This window comes from Pezoporus occidentalis, unplaced genomic scaffold (genome assembly GCF_034315485.1).
Source record: "Pezoporus occidentalis ecotype Australia unplaced genomic scaffold, CSIRO_AGI_Poc_V1 ctg77, whole genome shotgun sequence".
In the NCBI taxonomy this organism is placed as follows: domain Eukaryota; kingdom Metazoa; phylum Chordata; class Aves; order Psittaciformes; family Psittacidae; genus Pezoporus; species Pezoporus occidentalis.
In genome coordinates, this window is record NW_026916126.1 from 2,029,691 (window position 1) to 2,055,495 (window position 25,805).

Genomic DNA, 25,805 nt, shown 5'->3' on the forward strand with positions numbered 1-25,805 from the left:
TAACCTTCACATCCTATGGTGGAAGAGGCCAGGAACAGATTGGCCGGGGAAATATAGATTGCACATCCCTTACGTAGTTCTGTTTCTTGTGCAGTTTGAAATGGCATCAGTATAACTTTGGTATTCATCTGAAGAAAGGCTTAGCTGGGAGAGCAGCTGGCAGTCACTGCTCATCCAATGTAAGCTCTGTCCAAAAAGGCATCAATTTCCAACATCTCCAATCAAAATTTGTTTGAAACAAAAATCAAACCAAACGTTTTCAAGTTTTTCATGTTGCAGCACATCCAAGATACAGTTGTGTTCTCACAGGGATGTTAATAACAGCAGTAACAATAAAATCACACCAAGAGACGATGAGGTACCATAGCAATGGTTGCACGGAAAGTCAAGATCATTTCAGAAAGGAGTGCTTTGGGAAGATTAGCTTTTAGAAACCTCTCCATTGCCCGGCCTAGACAAAGCCCTTCCAGTGGTTATAGTTTCCCCTTCTAAAGCAGAACATTATTTAGGATAATATTTATAGTAAGAACAGTCACCCACTGGAACTACCTCCCCAGGAACATGGTAGATGTGCCATCCCTTGAGGCATTCAAGGCCAGGCTGGATGTGGTTCTCAGCAACCTGATCATTGCAAGGGAGGGGAGGGACCTTTGAAGGTCCCTTCCAACCCAAACTAGTCTATGATTCTACGACATAGTAGAGTTGATGCGACTGGACAGGGTGCTAGGTAACCTCACCTAGGCTCCCTTTCCCAGAGAAGGATGGACCAGATGATCTTTCGAGGTCCCTTCCAGCCTGGGCTAGTCTGTGGTTCTATGAACTTGGGGATACTGGGAGACTGAAGAGAGACATTTCTTCTTTGTGTGCCCACCACCATAGTCACAACCAGCATCTGTGTGATCATTCCTTTTGAAATCCACTAGAACCAATCGTTACCCAAAGAGTAAGATGCTGACTTGCCTAAATGGGATTCACATGGGAGGGATGAATCACACATGAAGAAGCCTAAGAGTACTGAATACCAGAGAATCACATTAGGATGAAGAGGTTTGTGAAGTCAGAGAGGACTCTATAATGGCCGATTACCTCCATGTGCAATTCTTATCAAATAGGCAATTACACAGTAAAATGACTCAGGTTGATTCAATGCATCATGAATGCTACTATCACTAGTGCTAACACAGAGCAGATGTACTCACTCTGCAGCTAAAGCAAGAAACCTCTCCTTCCTGAAAAGCTTAATCACCATTTACATATGTCTGAACAAAACCCTGATCTTTTAGAAACTATATGCAGAACTGTAACCCTCCATGCATATGTGTCCATATATAAATGTATGGTTTTAGATGTTATCCATCTTTTATTTACCATAACAACTTGACCTAGGACCTATTTGATCTCCTTTTTTTTTTTTTTACCCTTCTAAAGTACCCTGCCAAAAGATTATGTGCCTTTACAAACACAGTGATCAGGGGTGAAGGGGGGAAAGTTTCAAGTACTTTCAAGAACATATACAACATATTTCAAAAATAAAACCTAGCTTCCTCTTAACCAGTGGGTTTGGTGTGAAGGGACATTTGTGGACAGGACAGCTGATGAGAAACTTAACTGGCTCAAGCCAGCAACAAAATAATCCTGGTAATAGAGGGGCCTAAACCCATATTTAACAGGATGTTGGGATGCCAATAAAATTACAGGATCTCACAATTTGTCTGAAAAGGATCTGAGAAAGAGAGAAGGGGCCATGGAATGAAAAATTCTTTTTCCCACACTGGTAAAAGCTATTTTCTTTCAGATATGCATCCTTGTCCCATCAAATATAGGTCCCTGCCATGAAGACATTTTACAGACTTACTGACATTTACCTACAAGTAATTCTGTTCCTGACACACAAACCTGTCTCCAAAAATCCCCTTCCTACACGTTCTGACACAACTAAACTCTACACAGAGCCTAGCATGGTGAGCATCTGGACACTGCTATGGCACCAAGAAAACCACTGCAGATTAATTTCAATTAACATTTATACTTTGGAAGAGTTTGTTGTAGCAATTATAAGGCATCCTTCTGGGGTCAAGTAGTCCATGTTAATATAGACCTTCAAAGCTGAAGTCATTCCTACTCATATTTTTTGCTAATACATAGAACAGTTTCATAAATACAATAGGCACAGACAGGATTTTTATAACCATCAATCTATCTTCAGTGTCAAACACAGCAGCTGCTTTATCCTCAGCAAAAACCTTTAGCATGGTTCTGTGGCTCAGTCTGCTGCCCCAAAGCACCTTGTTCTTCAGCTACAGCTGGAAGTACAGATTTGCCTTTCAGGATTCCAGGCAGCAACATTTTTTATGGGTTTATTTTTTGTTTTTTTTTTAGTTAATTCCTTTTTGATATCAGCTGCTTTTTCTCTGTGGGAAAGATACTATCTTCTTGACATGCAAAAGTCCACACTGCACATCAATGTATGGAGAATGGAATGAAAGTGTATCAGCAACAATGCATTTGACCCAACCCACTATTTTTATCCCAGTCATGCAAACTTTGCCCATTATACACTAGGGCATGCTGCCTCCGTGTGGCAGCATATGCTTCAGACATTCTTTGTTCCTGCGTTTCATGCAACCTTGTGCGTGACTATAAATTTTGTAAATCAGTTTTGGAAAAGGAATAGAACCCGTACATTATTTCTGTGAGAAAGGGCAATATGGGGATGAAAAAAAAAATTAATCATATTGATACCAGTGCTTTTCACTCAAATACTCACCAGGAATGCACAGTACAGTACAAAGGCTATATATATATATGTATGTATATATATATAAAAAGAATGCTTTCTCAAATGTTTATTACGTGATGAAAGAATAATATTTGACGAAAAATTCACATCCTGAACTTGATCAAAGGGGACTGCTGGCTCTTCAGGCCTAGTAGCTAAAAGCAAGACTGAAAGAGCTCTTCAAAAAATTACATAAAACTGTATCACATTCTTTTTTCAGTTCATATTTGGTTTGATTCAAACTTGACTAAAGACCATAAAAGTTGCTTTACCATTAGACCAGCTATCTGATTAAAGTAGCACTAACACTGTGTTATGGGTACAGGGATTTTACCATGACTAAAATGGAAATACTTTGTGAAATTGGTATATTTTCTTCCACACCACACTCACCTCCCCGAAGCCCCAACCTCCACCTACTTTATCAATGTTGTTAGATACAAGACCTAAAGAAGATAAAAAACAAGACAATTACTCTGGTGCCCATTTGTGTCTTTACATTTCAGTCTCCACCAGCTGACCACAAATGCATTCCACCTCACTGTGAAAAAGGTTGTCAGATGTAATTTCCAGACTGGAACGAAGAGACATGGTATGGCTGAAAGGGTTTTTTAAATCACCAATGCCATGATATTTAGGATCTCCCTGCTTTGGTTAAGATGTGTTATGATGCTTTTGTCAAATCTCAGTCTTACTGCATAAAATACACAGCGCAAGGAGGTGCTAAATTTATGGTGAGATTTGTTTAATTTTTCTTTTTTTTTTTTTTTAAGACAGTGCAAGGTCTAGAGACAGTGTGAGAATCTCATGGTTAGGGTGTTGCAGGGTGCTATGCCAATTTTAGCTTACATTTCATTGTATCTGCCCATCTCTGTTTGGTATCCAGCAAACAATCCTATTAGAAATTTTCCAAACGTCTGTGTGTTTTTGTCTCTGAGTACTGTCCATTTCAAAATTTGTTGAAGTATAAATTAGTAGCTATACATCTGTTGTTGTTGCTCTGTTTGAACCTGTTGCTGTCCTGACTGTTGTTGCGCTGGCTGTGCCTGGGGCTGCAAGACATCAGTCTGAGGCACTGACCTCCATGTCAGAGGATGTTGTTCTGTTATCTGGTTCCCTAGAGGAGCAATGGAGTTCACCAAGGTGGTCAGGTTTATAAAATGGGCCACAGACTGAGGATTAGCTGCCTCTGGCTGTGGCTGGATCTGAATGTCATTTTGGCGGTTGTGCAGCATGGCAGAACCACTGACAGTGTCAAACGTCACGGTGAGGATTGAGTTGTCCAGCTGTAGCTGGCGTTCAGGAGCTGTCAGATGGCCCACAGCCACGGGCTGGAGGTTTGTGAACTGGGTTCCAGCTGCCGTTGTAATGGGGGTAACAGTGATATTTGTCATCCCGACAGAACTGGAAGGAGCTGTGACATTTGGGTCGCCAAGGGTCACCACCACCTGAGGAAAAACAGAAAGGTAACTCAGCCTTGTATCTTGCAGCTGACCACCATATATCAAGCATGAAGAAAGATCACCTGAGTGCTTGTGGGCTCAGATTGCTACTGCCAGCAAGAGATGTCATACACAGAGGGGAACATAGAAAGCTCGGAATATAACAACTTCCACAGAGAAATAAGAACGTAATGGGAGGGAGGCATTTGCAATATTCAAAACAAGCAGCCAAATTAACTTTCACACTTTCAGTCACAGGTTCACCCAGTTAGTGCTCTGGCAAACAAGGAGATGGTAACACCAAAATAAAAACAAACATAAGGAGCTTAATGGTCCAACTCCTTGTTTTTTAAAAGTCCATGTTCACCTTCATATTACCACAATTTATCTTATTAGCTCTAGATGTTCCCATCACTTTTTTCTGTTTGCTGTCAGGAGAAAAGAAGGGCTATCCCTCTAAGCAGGGCTGCTACCCATCACATTGCTACTGGAGCTCACCTGCTGGATGCTCTGGACAGCTGAATTAGTCTCATCTCCAACATTCCCTGTGAATTCACCTTCCTTCTCTGTGTATTGACTGAAGGCAGGGTCTTCAGGCACTTGAGCTTCCTCCTCCTCACCTGACTTTTGTTTTCGTTTCTGACCACGTTTAGGAGCTTTTATATGCTGTTTTCCTTCTGGTAATTCTCCCTGTTCCAAGGCTAATTCTGGCTAGAAAAACATGTTTTAACAGCACCCATGTTAACCAATGAAACAGATAACAGCTTGCATCTGCTTATACATGTTAAGCTGGGGCTGACTCTAAAAAAGCACATTTCTTGTCCATCAGCCTGTGCCCAGCTATGTTATGTACCAAAAAAGTAATGTCCCCACTTCACCCTTCAGTAGGCCAGGAACCTAGCTGCCACCAGAATTCTGCAATAAGGAATTTACCTGAACAATCCCAATTGAGGAGGCATCAATGGTAGTAGTCTCTGGCAGCTGCTCTAAATCATCAATCCTCACTGACAGAATCTGTAGGCAAAGGGGTATCTGCTGGTTAACTGCAGCAGTTCAACAATGACAACTACAGTCAAACAATAAAGCAGTGCCCTAATAAATCCTGTCACAAAGCAAAAATGATGCAATCTAACATGTTACACATATCATTTAATACAAGCACATTAACCATGGTTTTAGAAAAGATAACCTTTTGGCATCTAATATTTTCCTTCTTGCTGAAAAACAGCAAAGTTTAAAGACAACAGTAGAAAAATATGTTGATTTTTATAGTCTAGATAGAACACAAGTGATAAATTCTACAGAAAACAATGTGTTTGAAAAAATATTATTTTAGCATTTCTATTTATAAACCTATCAACTGTGTCCTACTCCATTATTTGCAGCTGAATCTACAAATCCCAGCTTATCAAAGAACTGAAAAATGTTGCCCTCTGCATTGCAGATATATAGCTGCATTTTTAATCAAAAAATGAATAAAGAAAGCTTTCTGTTAACTTCTTCCCCAGTCATCATGATAATAAAATGTTCATGGCAAAGCAATACTAATGATAGAAAAAAAAAGCCTCAAACGGAATAGACAAGCCTCAGTCAACCTAATCAAGAAATGCTGAGGAGAAACACAATAGCTATTCAGAAATTTAAAACACAGAAAAGAACCCCTTTGGGTTAGACAAAACATGCCTCTAATCCAGATTCTCTGCAGTCAGCATTCATCTTTAATACTAAGAATTATTTTGTACCATCAGCAGATGCTGCCATCATGTCTCTATTCACCACCTCTTTCAGAGCACTTCTGAATACAGAGAACACAATGGGGAAAAAAGACTCAATTATACTCACTAAGGGATGAAGACAAAACAGGAAAAAATATACATTTAAGCTGGGGCAGCAAAAGAAAAGGGATTTAAATAATCAGAACAACTTCAACTTTAGGGGCTGACAATTGATATGTTTACTACTGAAACATAACATAATGAAAGGGCTGATTTAGTTAAGTGCATGCTTAACAGACACTTGCTAAAATGCCAAACTAACTCACCTCTGGATGTTTACGCCTCATATGTCGACTCATGGACGCTCTGGTAGAAACCTTTGTCCCACACAGCTGACAGCTCTGGGCTTCTACCTTATCATGAGTAAGCTGGATGTGCTTCTGCAGCATGTAATCAGTGACATATTTCTTATCACAGACTGAACATGTCCACTGTTTTCCTACTGGTGGCAGATGGAGGGAAACGCTGTTATCAACAGCCCCCAAAGATGAGGATTGTATTGTCAGCATCACAACAAGAACAATTTTATGTTGGTAACATGCTGTGTAACACTAGTTCCAAGACTGGCAAATCTACAGCAAGCCTAGGAACAAAATTAAGATACTGTCTTTGGATACTGTTTGGAAGAGGGTTTACCTGTATGAATCAACTTATGAGTCTCCATTGTATTTCTTTCACTAAACGTCTTGCCACAAAGCTCACACATGAAATCTTTGATTCCTGCATGAAGAGCACATTTAGCATTCAGAGTGAAAACAGTTTAAGGTATCTGGGACAATTCCAAATTTCATATTACTAAAAAAATACTAAAGAAATCACAGCCAAATAAGAAGCACCAGTGCAGCTTCACCAGCTATTTTTATCTAAGCCATGCCACCATATCTGTCAGAAAATGAATCCAAAGGAAACTGATACGGGAAGTAAAATTTTGTTTTCATTTTCAGGAAAAGAGAACCTGAAGACTAACCTAAAACAAATCAAACACTCTAGACCTATCCTAGACTAAAGCAACCTCTCTTACAAAAGCAAAACACAAACCCATCTAAGCTATGTATTTTCATTGCATATGAGGTGGTCTTGGCTGACAAAAGGTCAAAATCTCACTTTTCAAAAAGCAGAATATGCATATTTTTTATTAGTTTTCCTCTTACTCCCAGACCATTCTACATTAAGAGTTCTTTCAGGAAGGATTTAACTGATTCAGTGCAACTTCTGTACATCTTTAGAGACCTCACCTGTGTGTCTTTTGTAATGCTTCAACATGTTGACTTTCTGTGCAAATTTTCGGTGACATTCCTTGCATTCATATTCTTTAATCCCTTTGTGAAGTTTCATGTGGTGACGAAGTGCATGTTTCGTCTTCATTCCTGTGAGACAAAGGGTACAGCGTGACAATTAGTCCATTGTTCCCACCTTAAAGGAGAACTTGGTATGAACATGTTGTTAACCGAAAGCTCTAAGATTGAATTTGCTGTGTGTCCACAACTGCATATTTTTAATTGTTTAGGTAGCAATGTACATTATCATCATTATTTTAATTCCAGGAAGAAAGCTCTGGAAAACATCTAAGTAACCACTGAGGAAGAAGCAAAACAGCAGGGACAAGCAAAGACAAGACACCATTAGAGATGTCAGACTTACTGCCTGCCACTAAAATACCAGTTCAGATTTGTTCAAGTTGTAACGCGAACAATTTGAAAAGTCAAAGCAACCTTGACTCTTTAAGCTCTTACAGAGAGAAATTACTCTATTTCTTAAGCCTGAAAACAACCTAGAATGGAAAAATTAACTTGTATTCACTTTTCTGCTGCAAATGTATTGGAACTCAGTCAGGCAAGGGCTCCTCCACCTGACAGAAGCAAATTTTATCAAAATCAATTTTGGCTTGCAGGCCATGAAACTGAATTGTATAAAATTAGGGACAGTTTATGCAACCATAAGGCTTTTGATTAATACAGATTCTACCTCTCAAATCTGCAGGATTTACAGCAGTCCAAGGACCTTCCCAATATTCTAAGAATGGAAGTTTAATTCAGATATTCACCTGCTATTCAGTATCACAATTAATGGAAAATGAGGCATTAGACATACCTTTGCCACATTCTGCACACAAGTATTCTCGGATATTATCATGGACTCGCATATGTTCTTTTAACATGTCTTTTCTAGCAAATGATTTGCCACATTGCTCACAAGCATGACTTTTTACACCTTTAAAATAAATTTGAAAGACAACATAAACAAAAAAAAATGTTAATGAAAAATGTGCATCTCCTAAAATCTGACTAATCTGGTGAATTAGAGGGCAACAGTCCACCTGTGTTGTCAACCACATCTTTCATGCATATTGTAGCCCAAACTAAACCAAAACACTTTGGAGGGAGAGAGAGAAAAACTGGCTTTTTGTGTGAAATCTTAAAACAAACAAATGAAAAGATAAAGCCTGGGGTAGGAACATAGTGAATAGCATGAAATAATAATGAGCTGTTAAAAATGATTTTGCAATAGCAGTTTTCAGCCTATGTAATGGTGAGAAGGTAGCATGGATAGGAGTTTGGGAAGAATAGAATTCAGAATTAGGGTTTGTAGCAGGTGAATCCTGCATATTAGTAATGAGGAACCTGGATTGTGTGCCTAGACCAAATACCTTCATTAATAGTACCTGCTTTAGAAAAAAGCACAAATATAACATTTATCTTATTTTAACTTACAGTAAAAACATATAACTTGCTTCCTCCTGAAAAACATAAGGCAGGCACTGGCAACAGAAAGTTCTTTTTAATACTGATAATAATAAAGAAACACAACATCTTTACCTGTATGTATAAGCTTATGTCTTTCCAGATTTCCTATACTGTTAAAGATCCTTCCACAGATTTCACATGGATGGATGTATCTGAAAACAGACACCAGAAACCATGATTCTTTTCTTGAGATAGAGGTGGTTTTCAGGCATTTCTGTTAGTAACTGCATGTAATTTAATAATATTTATTCCTACAAAAGTTCCTTGAAACATAAATTTATTCTTAAAAATGAGGCTTAGGAAACCCGTAAGTTCACTGCAAGCTTGGAGCAGTCAGGCACTGCTAAATCTTCAAATGATACTCTTTAGAAAGTATTCGCCAAAATCATAGGTTTAGACTTTAGGAAGCCTAAACTGGAAGGCCGTTAACTAAGCATCCGTTTGACGTGAACCATTAGTGATATATATTTAAAGCTTTTAGTAAGCATTTTAACACCCATTATACAGTTTCAGGTATTTTAGTACAGCCCAATTCTCTACAAGCATCAGGTGGCAGAGCCACTGTAACTTCAGAAAGATAGCTTCACTTATCAGTCCAACACATCATCTTACTTCTGCACATTAGGATCAGGCAGGTTTTCCCGATGAATGACCATGTGTGCATGGTAAGTTGCCTTCAAGGCAAAACGTCGATTGCAAATGCTACAGCCATAGCCTTTCTCCTTGTGCACGTCCATGATGTGCTTCAGATACTCCTTCCCTCTGCCGAAGGTCAACTGCAGAATGAACCAATAGTGAATGAAAGGGGAAAAATGTTCTTTGGAACAGCAACAATCTAGCAACACATTATGAGATCTAGAGTCAGAGCTAGGAGCCAAATACCCTGTGTATCACTAGATGAAAAATCTGTGAAAGCTGGATTTAGGCTTGAACCCCTTTGACCATTACAAGCACACTGCTACAGCACATTAGTTAACCCATTTGGAAAACTAGTCTGAGATGGTATCTCTGCTTCCTATGCTGCACAAATAAAAGACCTCCAATTACTTGTGCACTAAGGAACAGCCTTGGAGAGAGCCATGTCTAACTTCCACCAGCTGTCAAAGCAAGGATGCCACAGATGGGAAAAATGTCTTTTAGGCTCTAAGGGCATGGCAGGGGCATCTACTCTGCATAGTAAGCAATGGCACTAGCTCCAGAAGAGTTGGTATTTCTAGGCACTGCAGGCAGTGATTGTAGCTCAGCTCCTGGAAGAGCTACAACTACAACAGATAGGTGCTCCACTACTCGGTTCCCTGGGCTAAGTAACCCTGCATATGCATATATGCTCCAACATCTCAGGAGAAAGGGCCATAATGGCATGATCTTTTGCTCTGATTTTAGAACTAGTCAGGCTATTTCTGACAGCGCTGCACAGCTTAGTGACAGTATATTTTGGGATGAGAAAAAAAATAAAGACAGAGAGTCTTAAAAAGCTCAGAAGAGATATTTTACTAAGACTCATCCATATGTTGTTCTCCTTTAGAGATGCGTGAGCAGATATTTTCAGCCAAAAAGAGACTCCCTGTCTCATTACAGCTAATATTCATTTTCCACAGCTGCTGCCTTACACAACTGTTTGCTTCACAAACACCTGCAAATGTGCTAAAAGACCCAATTCCAAAAAGAGCTTTGTCATCTGAATGGCACAATTGCCCTCATTTGGAAGCATACAATTTCATACAGTTTAAGGACCCATTAAGTGACAGGCATTAAATCAACACATTGAAAGCAAGCATGTAATTAACTTCTGTGATACCCATCTTCTTATGCCCAGTGACATAAGCTTAAAATCAGTTTGCACTTAAAACTAGTTCACGTATAGGAACAGAAAACTCAAGTATTATTATCTTCATGTCTTTAAAATGAAGGTAAGTTGAACACTTTCACAACATTAAGTGTAGACTGTGAAATAAGCTCTAATTTCAAGGGGCCAAGTTACTGGTTTAAATACCAAAATTCTGCTGTCCCTATGTCAGTTTGGCTAGTTTTGCTGTTCTCAGTGGTTGCTATTGTATTCCCCCTGCCCCAGCACAGTGGGCTTGCCCACTAAGGGCACAGACTCCAAATGGGCCTTAAGGACTCCATTTTTCCCCATTACTACTTTCCAAAATGGCAAAAGCCATGCAGTATGAGGTTTAAAAAGTCTTCCTCTCTCAGCTGACGGCTGAGTAAAGTATGTTCCAGCAGTACTTCTAATATCACCCTGTTAGTAATGAAAGTAAGCCGTGAATAACCAGTGACACTTAACATAAGCAGCAGTCTTAATCCTCCAAATTAGATATCCACTCGAGGACCGCCTGATCTCATCAAAGTTAATCAGTTTGTGGACTGTATAATTCAGAAATGCTGTAACTATTTTAATTTGCATATAATTAAAGGATAGTGTAAAATCTGAATGTTCCTTTCTTTCTCCAGTTTTGCTTGCTTCCTTCCACACAGATAAATGTCTGTATTTGCATTTCTCAAATTTTTAAGAGTTCAGCATTCACCTTACAAAATACCACCTCAAGTATTATGCTAGAGCATCAACTTCACGGATTAGAGGTAACAAGCACAGCAGAAGAGAGCAGACACGTGGACTGGCCTTCTGTTTGTGAACCCTTAATGTTACTTAAAATTCTGAATGATTTATGGACACCTCTACTCCCTCCCCCCATCCAAAACCAAGTTAATTTGAAAGTATTTAAAGCTACCTGGCACCTTTTGCAGCTATACTTGTGAGGCTCAGAATCTGCACTTTCATCAGAGTTGTCATCATTTTCCTCTGATGAGATTCCAATTTTACCAATAAACTCTTCTCTCTGGTGATCATCCATTAATGCTATGTCCTGTGTAGGGCAGGAAAGAATATTATGTTTTAATGGATTAAACTTCTATTTCAAAAGGTAACGCCTAGTAAGTTTTGTTGCCATGCAGCATTAGCAATTGCTGTAATATTATTTATTTAAAATACCCTCCTGACTCATTCAATTCAGATAAACAAAGTTTCTCTGTCCTCCATGACTAAACAAGGAGAAACTGTTTATCCAAATAAATAATACTCTATTTTTTGTGTACAAACTGGGCATTGTAACAGGTTGTCCAGAAAGGTTGTGGAGTCTCCTTCCCTGGAGATACCCAAGATCCATCTAGACACAATTCCTGTGTATCTATGTGCTCTAGGTGACCCTGCTTTAGCACGGAGGTTGGCCTAGATGACCTCTGGTGGTCCCTTCCAGCCTCAACCATTCTGTGATTCTGTGAACTTTAATGTAAGCAGAGACTGAACTGGTACAGTGTTACATCCATAAAAGCATCTTTTATGAGCACCACCAAGTAATACAATTCCCTTTTAATTAAATTCCTTACAACTCAGTGCTAACCTAGGGACATTAAAATTATCTAGGTTTGATTAAGCACTATTAATAAGGGTATTTTTGTGATTTAGAATACTTTGATAAAACCAGGTAAGAAACTTGATACATAGGCAGTTATGCTAGCATATACAAGAGAATCACAATCACTGGCATGGAAAGGGCAGGAACAATTAATTCTTGTTTGTTTTTTCCCTACAAAGACAGGGCATGACAGTAACCCTCAGCCCAACCAAACTACAACTAGAACATCTGTCTGCAGCCTGATAAATTATTCTCCTCACATTAAACTAAACAACCGCTGTGATTCACAAAAGATCACAGAGGTGGTTTTCCCACAGCATGCAGAAAAGTGCTCTGCAGTGACAGCTGAAATAAGTTAAAATGTGATAGTCTACATACTCTGTAGCAATTCAGATGTAGCAAAAGAGCCATGGGTAAATCAGAGCACAACTGGTGAGCCTGCTGTAGAAACATCACTGCATGGGGTATGTAATCACTGTTATGTTGCCACTATGAACACGTGACAATAACAGTCTCAGTGTATTTATTGATATGCCCAAGTGCCTGTTAAATAACATATCTTTTTTGAATAAATTAACACAATACCTTAAAATGGACGTGAATGTGATCTCTCAACACATCCACCCTGAAAAATTTACGTCCACAGATTTCACAAGTGTATTTCTTGTCTCCATGTGTTAACAGGTGTTTGTTCATATTGCTTCTACATGAAAATACCTAAAAGAGAAGGAGGAAGGAAAAGGGGTTGTATCCTTTCCTGCAGGGCTGCAGTTCTTTTCAAGTTATTCAATGGATAGCACAGAACACAGTTACTGTCCTGTTTCATTCCCTCTGGCCAGAAACATGTAGACTACCTCAGAAGCTGCTGGCACAGCAAAATAAAGGTTTACAGTACCAAGGAGCTGGCTGAAATTGGCCATTCATCAGAGGAAGACTTCCAAAAAAGCGGCACCAGAATTACATAGGGTAGATTTAGAAATACTTAGCCAGTGTCTTTTGAGTCACTGATGTTCCACCTATCTAAAAGACATCCATTGAATCTACCTTCACTGATATGTAACATATCCAAAGCATCGAAATGAAAGGTCTACACACCAGCTTGAGTTGCTTGAGTACATCTTGCACTACAAAATCATTAGTTAAATTCACAGTCTTTGTACCTGTGATAACAGCAACTTAAGAACTTGAGTGTTAAACACTCAAATACAACAGTGCCACGGCCACACCATGAATTCACTTTGATTTCTAATAGAAAAGTGTTTGCAGTGCACAGTTAGCTCCAGCTGTTTATATTCCAGCAGGAAAACTTCACTCACATGACGTAAGCCATGATATTTCACTGGCAGACACAGAGACCATATTACACTCGACATTGTGCTACGTGTCTTGAAAACCAGTCGAGTCTGAACTTCAGTTTTGTTCTTCTCTTTGTCCTACCAGCTCCCACCACCCACGGCCATAGTGCGCTTGGATATATAATGGGGCTAAGGCAGTTTGAAGAGCAATGTCTTAGCTGGATGACATGGTAACTCACTGGTTACTAAGTGTGAGTTACTTAGTGTGAGTTACTACTCACATTAACCTTGTGCATGTCTGAGTTGTGAGGTAATCTGACTTGGCACATACCTTAGTGCAAGTCATTCACCTCAACTTTTTGGCAGACTGTGTGACTATCCAGGTAGGCTGCTACTGTGGTTTAATACACAAGTGATAACTTGTTATGCCACAGTAACTCATTTGAAGGTGCTGGGTTGAGGCACACCCTACTCCTGCAGTATCCTTGGAGCTACAATGCAGAGCTTTGCATGGTGCATGCTGGCAAAGATACCTACCTTCCCACACACAGGGCATCCCGAAGGCTCCTTCTTGTAGCGAACCATGTTTTCCGTGTTGTGCTCAAAGTCTTCTCTTTTCACACGCCTCACCCCTTAACAGAACAGTCCCCATCAAAAAAAAACAAAACAAAACAAATAAACCATGTTTTTCCACTCCAATCTGCATGCCCTTTCAGGTGAATACTGTAAAGAAGAGTGAAACACTGGAAAGAGCCTCAATGCAGAATTTAATTGCTAACAAAAGGACAACTTCTAAATTAAAATGATGTCTTAAGAATATAAAAACAGTCAACCAAAGTTATGTATTATGGCTTAATGGTTTTTACATTAGAAAGCGTCTGAAAACAGTTATTGTCAGCACATGGAAACAGGCACATCTAGTAGACCTTGACACTTCAATCAGGTATCTGGCCCAGAAATTCCCCCTCACAGCCTTCTAAGGAGAGAAGCAACCGTCCTGCACTGCCTTATGCTCCATGAGGATTTCACACCTCTTTCTCTGCTGCTTTCAGGGAAGAAGAGAGCTGCTGCTGTTCTGGTGACACTTAAACATGAGATGCCTTGCCAGTGCCATTCAACCCATTGGTCTAGCTGTCCTCCAGCTCATGACACAAAGGTGTGAATCACAGGAGTGTGGTTGGCTACTCCTACAGCACCAAATTAGACCATCTGGATGCTTTTCTTAAATCACCTTTGGTTTTATCATCTAGATTGCTAGAGGCATTTTAATGCTTTGGCAATCTATCATCACGTAAGTTTTTCCAGGGTCTGCGTACCTGTATCAACCTTAGGTGTTTGAGATTTTGAACAGTAAACTCTTCTAGTCTCATTTTCATATATTCTCAAGAATTTGAAAGATAACATCACACAGCATTCCCTTTATACTATATTTATACAATAATAACTTTCAGTTTTACATTGCAAGTTAATTCCCTGCCTTCAAATTTTCAAGTTACCACAATTCTTTTTTTTAAAAGAATAGAATTCAAAGAAAGAAAATTATATAATTACAATCAACTACTCTAAACTACTGCAGAATAAGCCAACCAACTTTCACACAATTGTTAGTAGCACCGGCTTCAATCATGTGAGACTGAAAAAAAAGCCTTTGGTGCCTATGAAAAACTGGAAAGTTTTTCATAGAATTAGACAACTGTTACTATTATTTTTAATAAATGTCACATTTTGCTGAATCCTGCTATTCAAGATCAGGCAACTGACAAAAAAAAAAAAGACACAATCAATTCCTTTACCTTCCCACCTCTACTGCTGTTTCAAGAGGAATAATTAGATTGATCTGTAGTATACTTACCTTCTAAGTGTCGTCTTTGATGGTCTAGCATGACATCCTTCCGGTAAAACATCTTATTGCAGATTTCACAAGCAAACTTCTTATCTCCATGCTTTTTCTTGTGTTTTGAGAGATTACTGTTTGTAGAAAAGAACCTGAAACACATCTCGCACTGGAATGTCTTGTCATCTGTAAGCAAGAGAAACCATGCGGTTATTTACAGATGAAAACAGATACTTTCGTTAGTCGCTTCGGTAGTTCTTCTGTTAGATCTGAATTTTAAAATATAATCCATCTTTATATGGATTGAGGAGGTAAAAGCAAAAGCATGTATTCTTCTTTTACTTTAAAGATTTTTTAAAAGGCAGTAAGTATGTATGACGTTAATACGAACATGGAATCTAGCGCTGTAACTTCCTTACAAGGCCTCTCTCCATTTTGGCCCAGTGTACATTAAAATTATTTGGAGTAGATTCTGTTACAGTTGGTTCAAGTTTTTGATGTTGGTAACATCACTACATATACATATATGTATACTACATATACAACAACACAACATCACATGAGCAGCTGTGCCTAAGCGCCAGAATCCTTCTTACCTAATTACCAGAAGTTGCCTGCCAGCACTGGCTCCTAATACCAGCCAGTACAGAATGTTCCAGAAGGTAAAAGATCTCAAAAATAGGCCATCATATGACAATAGGCCTATGGGGAATTTGTTTTTATTCAGTAGTTGAGACTTTTCTTGGAACACAAAAGTATGGTCCGGCAGATGGAATCTGCCAGTGCTGCACCAACCACAAAGTAACAGTTGAACGCCTTGAAGAGCAAATACTGCTGCTTGTTGTGGTCAACTCACAAGATGAAATGAGCTGCTGCCCTTGAATAAACAGAATACTGAGGTTACTTGGCATTACTCTCCATTCTTCATAAACCTGAGTTTCATATAAGCTGTACCCTCTGAAAGACAATGAGAAATCCTACTTTGGTGATGTAAAGGGCAATTACCCAGGTGATTCTAGTCTGACAGAGCGAGGAGAAACCCCGCGTCCCGGAGCCTCAGTTCCGAGCGGCGGGAGCCACCGAGGGAGCCTCGAGCCCTCGCCAGGCCTTGCCCGGGAGCCGCAGCTCCGCTGAGGCGAGCAGGGACTCACAGGGGGCGCGGGAACGGCGGTTGGCGTCGGCAGCGCGAGCGGGCAGCGGGAGGGATGGGGAGCGCTCGCCTCAGGGCCAGGGCCCGGGCCCGGGCCCGCTCTGGGAGCTCTGCTCTGGCTGCCCCCGCGGTGGCGGCGTCGGCACCAGACAGAGCCGATGAGAGGGGGGGCTGCAGCGCGGAGCTCGGGGTGCAGAGAGCGCCTGCACCGGAGTCGTGAGGAGAGGGTGCGCCGTGGGCAGGGCTGCACTCGGTGCCCTGGTGGAGGCCCTCCTGCGGCAGGGGCTGAGCTGCGGGACGCTGGCGGTGGCTGAAAGGTGTCAGGGAAGCTGAGAGAGCTGGGCTGCTTGCTCCAGGCCTGAGCTGTACAGGGGCCACAGGCGTCCACCACAGCGCATACAGAAAAGGAGAAGGGCGGTAATCAAGGGACCTGGGAGCTAGTAACAAAAAAAAAACACAACAAAAAAACCCCACCCACAAACCAAAACTAAACAAAAAAAAACCAAACAAACAACAACAAAAAAAAAAAAAAAAAACAAACAAACTGAAGAATGGGGTTGATTGAAGAAAAGGGTTGTAAATAAGTAACCTCAAAAACATTAGGCTTTGTTAGCAACTATAGAGAAAAGGAAATTACTAAAATAAGCTTTGCCAGAAACACCTGGTGGTTACTGATATGACAACGATCCTAAAACAAAGTGATGAAGAAATAACTACCAGGGGTCTGAAAGCCCACTACCACATTTTTTGTATGCATACAGGAGGCATTCTCTAAAAAGTATGATGTCATGTATGTAATCTAATGAATATGTATGTTAAGGACAATATAATCACAGCCTGGTTGACACTTGGGAGAGACATCCTTGGAGGAGCGATCCTCGTGTCTCCCAGCACTGCAATAAAGAATACCTGCTTGTCAACTTGAAACTCTGCTGGCGAGTTTGTTCTGGGATTTTTCTCCGAATCAATCTGGCACCCCAGATGGGACCCTCTCTGCTCGGCTGCAGGACCTGCTGAGGACAGGGCTCCCTAGGGCCCTCGGGAGTTTTTCCCAGAGGAACCCCTCAGCTCGGCTCAGATTCGGATCACTGCGGGAGCAGACAAGGACCATCTCATAAAAGGTATTCTTTTCTTTTGTATAGTCTGTAAGATGCAGGGGGCATCTCGGTTTGGTAAATTGGTTTGGTAAGCGTACGAATGGTTTGGAAGCCTTCTGTAAATCGAGATAGGAAATCTCATGGGTAAAGGTGTATACCCAGCTGCTAGCATCCGTTTGGTATACACCCACAAGAAGCAGGGGGCACCTTATGGTCTGGGTCCTGCAAGACACAGTGGACATCCTGTAGAAACAGTTTTGGATTTTACTGGTATTTGACTTACATTGTGGTGTGTTATAGTTATGATTTTGGTCTTCTGATTTTGGTATTGGTGACAGACTGTTATAACTGCATTACTAATTGTCTCTGTTTCAAGTGGTGTAACCGTGTGGAGTGTGACTATTTTGTGGCTTGTTATAGTGATGATTTTGGTCTTGTGATTTTGGTCTTGGTTACAGACTATTATAAGTGTTAATTGTTGTTTGTTTGATACAATTTTAGTCTCTGTCTCAAGTGTTGTAACTGTGTGGAGTGTGTCTGCAGGATCCCGTGTGTGTGTGAATGCGAGACTGATAACGGGAAATCGGCAGAGTGGAGAGATCTTGAAAAAGAGTCTTTTAGGGTGCATTTTGGCACATTGAAAAGAACTGGAAGGGTTTCCTGGGGTCTCAGTAACTAAGAAAATGTTGGTGAAATATTGTAACCAATGGTGGCCCTTGTATACTCTGGGAGGATCAGGAGAAATGGCCCAAAAATGGAACTCTGAACACATTGTTGAAATTAATGTTATTTTTAAGACAACAAGGAAAATGGGATGAAGTGATGTATGCAGATACGTTTCTCACTTTAAGAAACCACCCAGAGTGGCAGACGGAATGTGAAATAAATACAGCTCTGCCAGATCCCTGATTTTGGCTTTGGAAAAGGACGGAAAAACAGAAAGCTAAGATGGAGACATGCTGTTCAACCTGTGATATTGGGGGAATGATGTTTAAAGTTAAAAAAAACCAACAGAAACAAAACCAAAAAAACAAACAGAGTAATCAGGAAGATAGGTTGGGTGACTGTGTATCATAGGTACCTCCAAGAGGAGCACTCTCGGCATCTGCCCCATCTGTTATTGATAAGGAGGAAGAGGTTGCTGTCACTAGCAACAGAACAGGATTTGAATGTTAAAGAAGCGTGGGGAGCATATAGGAATCGGGAACAGGTAAAGAAGAAAGCACTGAGTGGCTGCTTTGGGACAAGTAGAAACTGGTGGAGGGACTAACGTGAGAGGAGGAGGCAGAGGTAGAGGAGGAATGTCAGGCAGAGGTGAGAGATTGAATTCTCCTGTGGGATGGGATCAATGCGCATACTGTAAGGAGTTTGGACATTGGAAGTGAGACTGCTCTGGGGGGAGTGCCATGGGGTGGCTCTGGTGACTGAACTGGAACTAGACTGATGGGGACCTGGGGAAACTATCCTAGCAGATCCACTGATTAAATTAAAACTAGGGACTAGAGGAAATAAAGTGGGATTTTTAACTGGATATAGGAGCAACTTATTCAGCGTTAAATCAGAGGGAAAAGAATTTGTTACACATGTGGGAGCTACTGGACACCAAAAAAAAAGAAAAAAAAAAAGCATTCTTTCTGAAACCTTTAGAGAATAAATTGGGAAAACAAACAGGAATGCATAAATTTTTATACATGCCAAATTCTCCAAAATCTTTACTAGGCCAAGAAGCAACGTTTAAAGAAGGCAAAACAGAATTAAGAGTCAAAACCTATCAATTAATTGAAGTTTTGAGTTTATCTTTAATTCAACAGAAAAACAAACAGAAGGACCTCCCTGAAATAGAAGAAATCCTTACTCAGGTATATCTGGGAGTATGGGTATCTGAAGTTCCAGGTAAGGCAAAAAAAATGCTTTGCCTGTTGAAGTAGAAATAAAAGGGAGGCCTGCCTAATTAGAATAAAACAATATCCCTTAAAATTGGAGGATCAAAAGGGAATCAAAGAAATATTTTTTTAAAATATGGATTATTAATTGAATGTGAATCAGAATATAATACTCTTATCTTGCCACTAAATAAATCCGATGGGAAAAGTTACAGACTAGTTCAAGATTTCAGAGCAATCAACAAAATTGTGGAGGACATTCATCCAGTAGTAGCTAATCTGCATACCTTATTGACTAAATTGAATACTAATCAGGAGTGGTTTACCGTTCTGGACTTAAAGGATGCATTTTTCTGTCTGCCCCTGGCCAAAGAAAGTAAAAATTTATTTGCTTTCGAATGGGAAAACCCTGAAACAGGAAGAAAGATACAGCTCACTTGGATGGTGTTACCTCAGGAATTTAAAAACAGTCAGACCATTTTCGCAAATCAATTGGCATGAGAATTAGAATCCTGGGAAGCACCCACCCAGACAGCAACTTTAGTATGTTGACAACCTGTTAATTGCTACCAGAACTGAGAGAGAATGTGTTCAATGGACTGTAGAATTGTTAACTTACTGGGTGGGGCTAAATGGATACTGAGTATCTAAATTGAAGGCTCAACTAATTCAAACTCAAGTATCTTATTTAGGATGCAAAATAACAGGAGGACAACCAGAACTTGGAGCAGCTTGCAAAGAAGCAATCTCTCAAACACCATGACCATCCACGGTTAAAGATCTCTGGATGTTTCTGGGAATGACAGAATGGTGTCGACTCTGGATCCATGATTATGGTGTTCTGGTAAGACTCTTATATGAGCTGCTAAAAGAAAATCCAACCTTTCTAAAACGGACAGATCAAGCTGAAGAAGTGTTTAAAAGTTTAAAGACAGAACTCATGAGAGCTCCAGCTCTGGGGCTGCTGGACATAACTAAACACTTTTGGCTATATTCCCATGAGAAACGGAATTGCCTTGGGGGTTTTGGCTCAAAGATTGGGACCTTATAAAAGAGCAGTGGCCTATTTTTCAAAACAACTGGATGAACCAAGTAAAGGCTGTTCTGGATGCTTGACAGCAGTGGCAGCAGTTATCTTAAACATCCAAAAGGCCCGAAAATTTACACTGGGACAAAAGATCACCGTGTTAGTATCACATGCAGTATCTAACAGTCCTAGAACAAAAAAGGTACACATTGGCTATCGCCAATGATCACGTTTCTTGAAGTATCAAGCCATCCTAGTAGAACTGGATGATGTGGAAATTGTGATCACTAATGTTGTGAATCCAGCATCTTTCCTTCAGGAAACCCCTACTGAACCGTTAACTCACGATTTCTTGGCCACTATAGACAGTATATTCGAGCCGACCAGATCTGAAGGAGGAGCCTCTGGAGGGTGCAGATTCCCAGTTCACTGATGGCAGCAGCTTCGTTAAAGATGGTAAATGAAGAGCAGGATATGCCATAACTACAACTTCAAAGGTAATAGAAGCTAAACCATTACCCTCTAACACCTCAGCACAAAAGGCAGAAATAATAGCCCTGACTAGAGCCTTGGAGTTGGCAAAGAACAAGCAGATAAACATATGAACTGATTCCAAATATGCCTTTGGTGTAGTTCATGCATGTGGAGCAATCTGGAAAGAATGAGGACTTTTAAATACCCAGGGAAGATAAAGGTTAAACATGCAACGGAAATTCTACGATTGTTAGAAACTGTACAATTACCCAATGAAGTGGCTATCATACATTGTAAAGGACATCAAAGAGGTAACTCTGATCAAGAGACTGGAAATAATTTGGCTGATCGTGAGGCTAAACAGGAAGCAGAAACAGAAAGAGTTAAGGTGATGTCCTTAATTCCTGACGGTAAACTGGTAATTGAGCAAAATAAACCTAGGTACTCTAAAGAAGATATGAAACTAATTGAAGACTTGGAAGGACATGAAAATGAAAAGGGCTGGATAAACAAAAAACCCACCAAAAAAAAAAAAAACAAAAAAGGAGGACAAGGACAATTAAAAGCAAGGGGCTTCCTCTAAAATCCAATGTCCTCACCCAGAACCACTTTGCAGTTCTGTAGGGGGCTAATGAGGCAACACACACCACGTCAAATGAAAAACCTGCTGGTGCACCAGTAAAGAGACCCCTACTAGTGCCTCCAGGAAAAAGCAGTAGAACTAGATGATCTTAAGGTCCTTTCCAACCCAAACTATTCTGTGATTCCATGGGTCCATAAAAGTAACCAGGATGTCATTTTCTAAGCATAACAGTCCTCAGCATAAATGAGTAACCACAAGTCACTATGTTAAGTCACTATGTTAAGTCACTATGTTAAGTTACTATGTTAAGTTACTATGTAACTTGTAACCACAAGTTACAAGATGACTATGGAAAAAAAGAACAGGTTCTAATGATACTGAGAAAAAAACAACACACCAACATCTAGAGTCTATCGCAAGTATAAAGCAAGCATGAGAAAGCAGAAAACTGCAACCCCAGAAATAACTACACACTATCGATAGTGCCAGCCTCCTTTCCAGTTCCGTTATTTCAGAGAAATAAGGTAAAACATAGTTTCAGGAAAGAAAATTAAACAGAGGTGGTAACAGGGTATCTGAACATACAAATGAAAAAGCAGTAAGGCTAAAACAAAAAAGCAATAAATTAAACGGAAGCGTTGCTCTATGGATTACTGGTTACACTTTTCTTATCACAAACGAGGGTTTTTTTGGCAGGAAAGGGGGCAGGTTGCTTCTTGAGAGGATGCCAAAAATCTAAATTTTTACTCCCTTCTGTAGTTTCTATGCTGACATGGACTTGTCAACATCCCCCCAAAACGAGTAGAGAGACCAAAGGAAACTGAACGGTTAGCCATTCTTACCTGTCCTGCAGTTATGGAACTCCAATGCACTCTCTATCCGAAAGGCCTTTTCACACGTGGTGCACTTGTATCTGTACTCACTGTCAACCTGAGGATTGCAAACAGTAAGAATTTAAGTGGTAAAAACACCCAGTTACATCTGACAGAGAGATGCTAAATCTCAACTACTTTTTCTGTTTTCCGTCTTTCCTATTTTGCTTCCTTCAACAGGACATTTAAATACACAGTGAAGCAAAACTCTGATGCTGTACCATCCTGCCACGTTCCCACATCGGAGCTCTATACAAAGAGTAGACCATGCATCTGTGTGCATGTAACACTCTCATTGATAAGCACCAGTCAAACACAGTGACAGGATTTTTGAGAAACAAGACATAATCTGACTCACCCTCCAGCTCCAGAACAGATTCCAGCAATCTGAGCGCTTAGGACCTCAATGCCAAGCAGTAATGGAAATATTCACTGGTAAGGCACCACTGCAACCATGTTTAATACTTAAATGGCAGCAGCACTGAAAAGCCCTCACCAACAGGGACAGTGCTGCTATTGTAAGCACTGCAGGTTTACACATGTGTGTGTAGACCTTAATGACACAGCCCTTACCCAGAGAGTTCATACATTGAGGGACACTACAGGTGGGGATAAATGAAACAGGACAAGCAAACAAGACTGGAACAATCCCATTTAGTGCAATAAACTGAAGTGAGATCTCATCTCTAGATCATGCAGGTCCAGCTAACACCAGCTTGTCTTGCTGTAACTGATACCTGAAAATGACTTTCTTTAGGAAATTCAGACACAAAAAAAGGACTTGTATGCTCAAAAGCATACCCATGCTTTGCCAACGCATCCACTGCTCTAACAGGTGTTACCTCCCTATCAGTTATGTCTCACTTATTCACACAGATACCTTCTCAAATATAATTGACCCAAGCTCCCCAGCCAGCACCTAGAAGCTCATTGTGCATTTTCACCTAAGCTCAGAAAGAGCCCGCTACTCATTTCCACTCACTTCGTTCCTGCTGTGCTTGTATGAAACATGCTGCTTCAAGCTCTCTTTACGGCTGAACAGCTTTGCGCACTCCTCACATTTAAATAGTTTGTCACCTGAGGGGATCAATCAACATAAAAAGAAAGTAGTCAGTGACTGATAATAACCAACTCCAGGCAAGACAGGGGAAACCAAAGCACAAACACACACAAGCAGGAGAAACCAAAGCACAAACTGCAAACAAACAGGCTAGTGATGAGCCACTTCAGTAATTCAGGAGATCCAAATACTGGATTTTAACCTTTTCCAACAATTTTGGCAACAATTTTGTTTGGTTCCCCCACCCTTTTTCAGTGATTATTTGTCAGAAAATCCTTACAATGAGGTCATGGACACCTGCAACTGCAGATCACAAGTTAAAAAGCACCCAGCTGACATTTACACACCAATGCTGCCTGTGAAGGTGGGGCGTGATATATATTTAAAGGCAAGAATAGCTTTGGAAAAACCACTGCATCCTTGCCTTTGTTTAAAATACGTACCTAAATTCAAATTTTAAATACTCCAACTTTCAACTATTATATTTGTATGCTTTGGCCTGCATAACAAAAAGTTTCCTAGAGCAACTTAAGCCCCATCCCCCAGATCACTTAAAATTATGTATCCCACTATCTAAAACGGCCTAGCTCTTTTACTCAAAGGTGGAACCAATGAGATACAAAATCAATATGCAAGACAAAAGCAAACCCACCATGAGAACGGATGTGCCTGCTGAGGTTGCTGCTGTTCTGGAAGATCTTACTGCAGATACTGCATTGATAGACTCGCTTGTGCTCCCCAAGCTGTTTTATCAGTTTCCGCCGTATACCGTGTCTACTGGAGAGAATTAAACTTCTTTTGAGGGACATGGTGTTTTGGTGATGAGCAAACCTACTGGATTAGAGAAAGAAAGGCAGGGACTGAAAGGTATCCCACAGGTTGCAAGAAAGAGCCCCACCAACTGGCAAAAGCTAGAGGAGTGTTATGCTCAGCTTCTGGCAGGAGGGAAAGAGCCTGGGGCTTCCTCATTGCCAAGGTACCCTCCTGGCCACCCCCTGCAAGTGGCAGATGTCAGAGCGCACCTCACTCCAAATTATCTTCACCCAGCACAAAGAGGAAAAAAGCAGCAGCCACCAGCCTCAGAGATTCTCTTTGAAGGCCCTCAGAGGAACATAAAGGATCTGTTCTGCTCATCTGAAAATATTAGCACTCTTCAGCTTAGAAAGCTTGGCAGTTTGCATGCAAAAGGCATATATAATAAGAGGGTGGCAGGGTGCCAAGAAGCAGTACTGTTCTATTTCCCAGCACAACCACCTGCTGAAACGCATTTTTGATGGCTCTGTGTCTGCTAAGGACTTCAATATATAGCACTACTAGGCAATTCTGAAAAATCAAGTGCTTTATTACACAAAAAATAATTGAAAAAGCCAATTATACCAAGACAAAAAGACATAAAGAACCTAAATTAGTTGAATTATATTTACGAATCTCCCCGAGGCACTGTTACACTGAAGTTTTCCCCTCCCACTGCTCAAAATCTGAAGCATCACACAGACAAATCAACAAGAAATCATTTATGAGTTAAGATGCAAAACTGAGTAATAACAGTTAGCATATTTTATTTTTTTTTTTTTTTAGCAAAAATCTGTTTGCCTGTTTTCTCACCAACATTTAATGGGAGTAATATTTCACCTTGCAGCTGTAGGAGACTTTTGGAATCACACTAAATAAAAGCAGTATAGTAATGAAAAATTAAATTCTCATCATTTATGTGTCAAAATTCTACCACCAATCTCACCATCTCTGTACCACCATCCTCCAGTGCACAAGCCATCTCTGTGGCACTCAAAGTCAGCTCTTGCAGCAGCAGCAGCATCACACAATTTTACACTAATGAGAAAGAGCATTTGTGGACCCAGTTGAGCAGAGCTGTTACATGCTACAGAATCTTAACTAAGCCTAAGAGGAAACTGCATCCCAGAACACTTACTTTGTCACTGAACTGATGCTACTTGTGGTGCTAGGCATCTTTCCTAAAACCAATTCCATAATCCTTTCTTCTGCAGCTGAAGGCAGGGCTACCTCTTCAGCTGGGACCTGAGTTACAATGTCAGATACGCGTTCCACTGCAAACACATCATGAAAGTACAGAGTTAATGTGGATAGGTAGAAATAAAACCTCAAATACAGAATTTGTAATGAGATCTGGCATGAATACACTATTTATTCACAAGCATATTAGTTGTCAATGATAAATAATGGATTGCTAATGAGTAGGTAGGTAGCTCTTGCAAGATAGAAAAAGTCACTATTGAATGACAAGTGAGGTGTAGTCAACATCTCTTAGGGAGGCAGTTTCTTAACCTTTCCAACCTATTACTAAGGTGTCAGTTGATTATGCATTATAAAATTTCCTACTAGAACTTCCCTT

At 40.4% G+C, this 25,805-nt stretch overlaps 1 protein-coding gene and 1 long non-coding RNA gene across 6 annotated transcripts in view; both read right to left on the reverse strand.

The window, feature by feature from the left end:
- Positions 1-1,995: 1,995 nt before the first annotated feature.
- The window catches only part of PRDM15 (PR/SET domain 15), a 40,517-nt gene continuing 16,707 nt past the window's right edge, over positions 1,996-25,805 (reverse strand). For 2 of the 5 annotated variants that reach the window (XM_062602561.1, XM_062602566.1), the window contains 17 exons: positions 25,365-25,500; positions 24,087-24,268; positions 23,357-23,451; positions 22,345-22,432; positions 15,307-15,474; positions 13,992-14,086; positions 12,745-12,876; positions 11,476-11,610; positions 9,353-9,516; positions 8,813-8,892; positions 8,088-8,207; positions 7,232-7,363; positions 6,633-6,716; positions 6,263-6,438; positions 5,155-5,235; positions 4,720-4,932; positions 1,996-4,227 (listed from right to left, as the gene is read on the reverse strand). In XM_062602561.1, coding sequence (XP_062458545.1) covers positions 3,751-4,227; positions 4,720-4,932; positions 5,155-5,235; positions 6,263-6,438; positions 6,633-6,716; positions 7,232-7,363; positions 8,088-8,207; positions 8,813-8,892; positions 9,353-9,516; positions 11,476-11,610; positions 12,745-12,876; positions 13,992-14,086; positions 15,307-15,474; positions 22,345-22,432; positions 23,357-23,451; positions 24,087-24,268; positions 25,365-25,500 — 2,558 coding nt within the window. In that variant the 3' untranslated portion in view covers positions 1,996-3,750. The remainder of the gene's footprint in view (positions 4,228-4,719; positions 4,933-5,154; positions 5,236-6,262; positions 6,439-6,632; positions 6,717-7,231; positions 7,364-8,087; positions 8,208-8,812; positions 8,893-9,352; positions 9,517-11,475; positions 11,611-12,744; positions 12,877-13,991; positions 14,087-15,306; positions 15,475-22,344; positions 22,433-23,356; positions 23,452-24,086; positions 24,269-25,364; positions 25,501-25,805) is intronic. The other 3 variants (XM_062602565.1, XM_062602562.1, XM_062602564.1) reach the window with 3 other exon arrangements.
- Positions 20,087-21,413, reverse strand: LOC134155405 (uncharacterized). The gene is made up of 2 exons (XR_009961543.1): positions 20,806-21,413; positions 20,087-20,259 (listed from the first exon to the last, which is right to left on the reverse strand). It is a non-coding gene; the product is annotated as an uncharacterized LOC134155405 (long non-coding RNA).